At 36.5% G+C, this 5,000-nt stretch overlaps 1 protein-coding gene across 1 annotated transcript in view; it reads right to left on the reverse strand.

Moving 5' to 3' along the window:
- Positions 1-5,000, reverse strand: part of LOC144957990 (uncharacterized) — a 13,814-nt gene that overhangs the window by 3,058 nt on the left and 5,756 nt on the right. The window contains exon 3 of the mRNA XM_078889565.1: positions 3,082-5,000. This exon is cut by the window's right edge and continues 881 nt beyond it. Within this exon, the coding sequence (XP_078745691.1) occupies positions 3,603-5,000 (1,398 nt within the window). The 3' untranslated portion in view covers positions 3,082-3,602. The remainder of the gene's footprint in view (positions 1-3,081) is intronic.

The raw sequence follows: 5,000 nt of genomic DNA on the forward strand, positions 1-5,000 counted from the left end.
TGTGCGGGTATGTGGCCAGTGACAGTCACTTTAGGATCGAAAGATCCTGAGTTCGAGCCTCGCTCGCCGCATAGTTGAGTCCTTGGAAAATGCTCTTTACTCACATTCTCTCGCCGTACTCAGGTGTAAAATGATTTCCTGACCGTTAACAGCTTTGTCTATGTCGGAAAAAAAAATTGTATTACTGCCTAACAGGCGTCATGTCTCGTACTACATAATGTTACGTGTTGTTGTTGGTCAGGGATCCCTTGTTAAGCGTTTTAAGCATGTTCAGTAGATCTTGCGCTATATAAAAGCTCAAGTATTATATAAAGTTTAAAAAAAAAGAAATAGATACGTAATACGTAGAGCGCGTTTTGTGATGACGTAATCACATAAAACCTCTCTATCATGTTGGAAGGAAATCTAGACCTTGATGGTTGAGATTACATTGTATAGAGCAGTATAATTAGGTGCCCCAAACGTAAACAATAACAAGTTGCTAGTGATTTCCGTTAGGGACCGGAATAATTTACGCACAATATAGGTCTCCCAATTTTGTAGTTTGAGTTGTAGGCAATACACTTTCAGTATTGAAAATATGTTTACATAAAATCTAACAGTTGCAGAAATAATAATATAAGGCTAAATTATTCTGAAAATCAGGCTCCGAATAATTCTCGTTTTGTTCACACCAGCGCAATAATTTGCTCTGGTCTAAAAATAGATAGACTGTAACTTTTGATAAATTTTAGAAAATTTTACCTTTTGTTCCATAAAATATCCATATCTAGACATTATGTGATGCATGATCGAGTATTTATGAATATGTGTTTCTTTTGCCACCTAACAGCCAAATTTTAAAGGTTATTTTTTTTCTATAATTTACATTGGAACGTGAGCTGTCAAGACAGGAACATGTGGTTTGCCACGTGCGTCTCGACCTTTGTTTACGTTTGGGGCACCTAACTTTACTGCTCTATAGATAGAATGCGCTTGGCCAAGGAGCTCACAACATTGCCATCCGGAAGTATAACGGCCAACACACAAACTCTGTGTAACCATGAACGTTTATAGTCAGGTTAATACAGTTTAGTGAGAACAACTCACAAACGCGGATGGCAAAAACAATAACAAAGGCCTGAGTGACGTCATCTTCGAACTATCTATAGTTAAAGTGTAACCCATAGCATGGAAAACGGGTAAATTATAATAAAACGCGTTTTCAGGCGATTGGGGGGAAAAACGGATACAGGGCAGAATTCAATTTTAGTCTGTTCTAATATTATTATGTGACCCTCCGTGTCAAAACGGTATTATATGATTATGGGATGAGGAGGTGCCCGAAAAGTGAATTTAGAAATAACATGATGATTATGTATTAGGCCGGGATGAACAACGTCCAGGAAATTGGTTTTATAGCCACAAATATAAAACTTTGGGTTCGTTTCTCTTCATCATAAAGAAAAACAAATACTATTTTGTTCATCAATAAGAATTGGAATCTCTTTTCACTCATTCATGTCATTTCTAAATTCAATTTTCGGGTAACTACTCATCCCGGCATAATACCGTTTTGACACGGAGGGTCACAAATGTTAAATATTGCTGTTGACCTGGGACCCCTTGTAAAGCGCTTTGAGCACATTTAGAGGATATTGCACTATATAAAAGCATCATTTTTTTTCTATGGAAAAATAAGATTATTATTAATTTTCACACTTACTTTAAGGATTATATCCACATCCTCAGGTCTCACCTACTGATATGGTCTAGAGATTATTATTATTATATATTATATATTATTATTATATTATTATTATTATATTATTATTATTATTATTATTATTATTATATATTATTATTATTATTATTATTATTATTATTATTATTATTATTATTATTATTATTATTATTATTTATTATTATTATTATTATTATTATTATTATTATTATTATTATTATTATTATTATTATTATTATTATTATTATTATTATTATTATTATTATTATTATTATTATTATTATTATTATTATTATTATTATTATTATTATTATTATTATTATTATTATTATTATTATTATTATTATTTTTATATTATTATTATTATTATTATTATTATTATTATTATTATTATTATTAATTATGTTATTATTATTATTATTATTATTATTATTATTATTATTATTATTATTTATTATTATTATTATTATTATTATTATTTTTAAATTATTAATTATTAATATTAATATTATCGTATCCCCTAACGACAATTAAAGTTTGTCTTCAACTTTGGTCACGTGCCAAACGCACGGGTCTTGGGTGAGTGGATGTGAGTTCAGTCCCTGACTTAGTCGTGGAGTGAGGAGAGGACGTGGCGTGTGTGAGGACACGGAGATGACCGGATGTTCGTCGACCAAGTTTGAAAATGTATTGCAGTTTGACAAGCCAGCTTACCCCCCCCCCCCCCCCCCCCCCCACCCATCGCTCTCTACACTCTTTTTACATGAAACACCCCCCCCCCCCCCCTTACATCTTTCACAAAGAACCCCCCCCCCTTTCCCCCAAAAACCTCCTTTCTGAGATGTAACATTATCTTTTTTTTAAAATAGAGCTTTTATATAGCGCAATATCCACTAAATGTGCTCAAAGCGCTTTACAAAGGGTCCCTGACCAACAGCAACACGCAACATGAAGAACAAGACATGACGCCTATTAGGCGATATTACAATTTTGGAAAGGCTCTTCATGCGTTGTTGATGGCCGAGGTTAAAGAAAGAAGTTTAAGACCTTCGTTATCAGCGCCTTTATGGTCATGAAGCCCGAGTTTATACCAGCTTCTATAGCGTAACATGACAATAACAATTGCTTGCTATCCTTAGTATAGGACACTAGCTTATCGCAAAGTACTTTCCGGCAGATCTAACAGGGGCAGGGGTGGTGGGGGAGGGGCAAATATTATATTAATATCCCCCTTGCCCTTGATTGGCACTTTGGTCCCTTTGGTTGTAAAGCGAGATCTCTACCACTGAACCATCGGAAACCCTAATGCTATGGCGTAATAACAATAAACGTTGTTTTAAAAAGTTTATCAAATTTACCTGTCTTTGCGACGGAGAATGCAAGCAGTGTGGATCCGCGCTATTACTACTGCTACAACTTTCACCAGAACGAGACGGGGTCATGCAGACGTGATAGTTGGAGTCAAGGTCATCGTTAGCCTCGTTTCCAATTCGAACCTGTCTCCGGTGTTCTTGCTGTAGTTGTCGCTGCTTCTTCTTCTTCTTCTTCTGTTGTTGTTGTTGTTGTTGTTGTTGTTGTTGGCGATAATTAACACTGTGATACCTTTCTTCGAACAACATATATATTTTATTCCAGTAAGACATGCGCTCGTATTCTGCTTTTCTCTCCCGTCTTCGTTTCCGCGCACGTCTCCGACGCATTCGTCTTCCCTCCCCCCGTCGTGCAACGTTTGATGGTTTCTCGCCATGTTGTTGTTGTGCACATTGTCCATAGCTTTGAGCCAGTAGAGAGAGCTGAAGAAGTTTTCGTTGTCGCTGTCGCTGCCGATATTGTCTCCTTCGTAACCTTCGTCGTCGTAGTTTTTCTAGTCTTGACTCGATCACCCTCTCAACTTCTTCCGTCTCTTGTTGAAGATCTTCTTCTTCACCTTGACATTGTTGATGTTCTCGCTGTTGTTGTTGTTGTTGTTGTTGCTGTTGTTGTTGTTGTTGTTGTTGTTGTTGTTGTTGTTGTTCTTCTTCTTCTCTTCTTCTTCTTCTTCTTCTTCTTCTTCTTCTTCTTCTTCTTCTTCTTCTTCTTCTTTTTCTACTTCTTCTTCTTCTACTTTTTCTTCTTCTTTTTCTTCTTCTTCTTCTTGCTGCTGCTGTTGTTCTTTTTCTTTATACTTATGTTGCTGTGCTGCGTCGTCAATCTCTTGTTGTTGTTGTTGTTGCTGTTGTTGTTGTTGTTGTTGTTGTTGTTGTTGTTGTTGTTGTTGTTGTGTTTGATGGTGCTCCAGCTCATCGATTATCAAATGTCTCTGCCCATCATATTCTCCCTGGTGTTGTTCGTCGTAGTTTTTCTTGTATTGTTGTTGTTTGTCGTGGTTGGAGTGGAGATTGCTATGATGATGTTCATTACTCTGTTTTTGTTGTTCTTCTTGTTTTTGCTGTTCGTTTTGTTCATACTGTTGTTGTTTTCCAGGCTCTTTAAGATTGTGCTGTGCTTCTTGTTCTTGTTTTTGCTGTTCGTTTTGTTCATATTGCTGTTGTTTTCCTGTTTCTTTAAGATTGTGTTGTATTTCTTGTTGTCCTTGCCGCTGGACCTTCCCTTTTTGTTGATCCATAATTTCTTGTTGCCCCTTTGGACCTTGCTGCTCTTCTTCTCCTGAATGCCTCAGTTGTTCTTCTTGTCTTTCACGTATTTGTCGACGCTGTTCTAATTGTAATTTCTGTCTATATTGCTCATCTCCTCCACACATTTTTTTAAAAAGTTGTTTACGTTGTTGTTGTATTCGTATTGTCTTAGCTTGCAGATCTTGCGCGATTGGTCGAATATCAATATGAGACATCTTCTCGCGTTGTTCACTCGTCGGGCGTTGCGTAAACACCCACATATCTTGGCGGACTCTCGAGTTTTGAAGGGTCTCTATCATCCTGTTCTCATCGTGTTGTTTAGGCTGAAGCTGTTGGTATTGAATTTTGTGGTGCAGTCTTTCTAGAAGTAAAAGCCTTAGTTTTTGAGTTAATTTATCTTGCTCTTGTTTTTGTTTATGTTGTTGTTGTTGGTTGTGGTCATGCTGGTGTTGTTGTTGTTGTGGTTGCGGTTGTTGTTGTTGTTGCTGCTGCTGCTGCGGTTTTTGTTGATGGTGTTGTTGTTGTTGTGGTTGCGGTTGTTGTTGTTTTTGTTGCTGCTGCTGCTGCTGCGGTTGTTGTTGTCGTTGTTGTTGTTGTTGTTTTTGTTGTTGTTTTTGTTGTTGTTGTTTTTGTTGTTGTTGTTTTTGTTGTTGTTGCGGTTG

This window comes from Berghia stephanieae, chromosome 12, assembly GCF_034508935.2.
Source record: "Berghia stephanieae isolate SIO BIC M18660-M18661 chromosome 12, UCSD_Bste_1.3, whole genome shotgun sequence".
Taxonomy (NCBI): domain Eukaryota; kingdom Metazoa; phylum Mollusca; class Gastropoda; order Nudibranchia; family Aeolidiidae; genus Berghia; species Berghia stephanieae.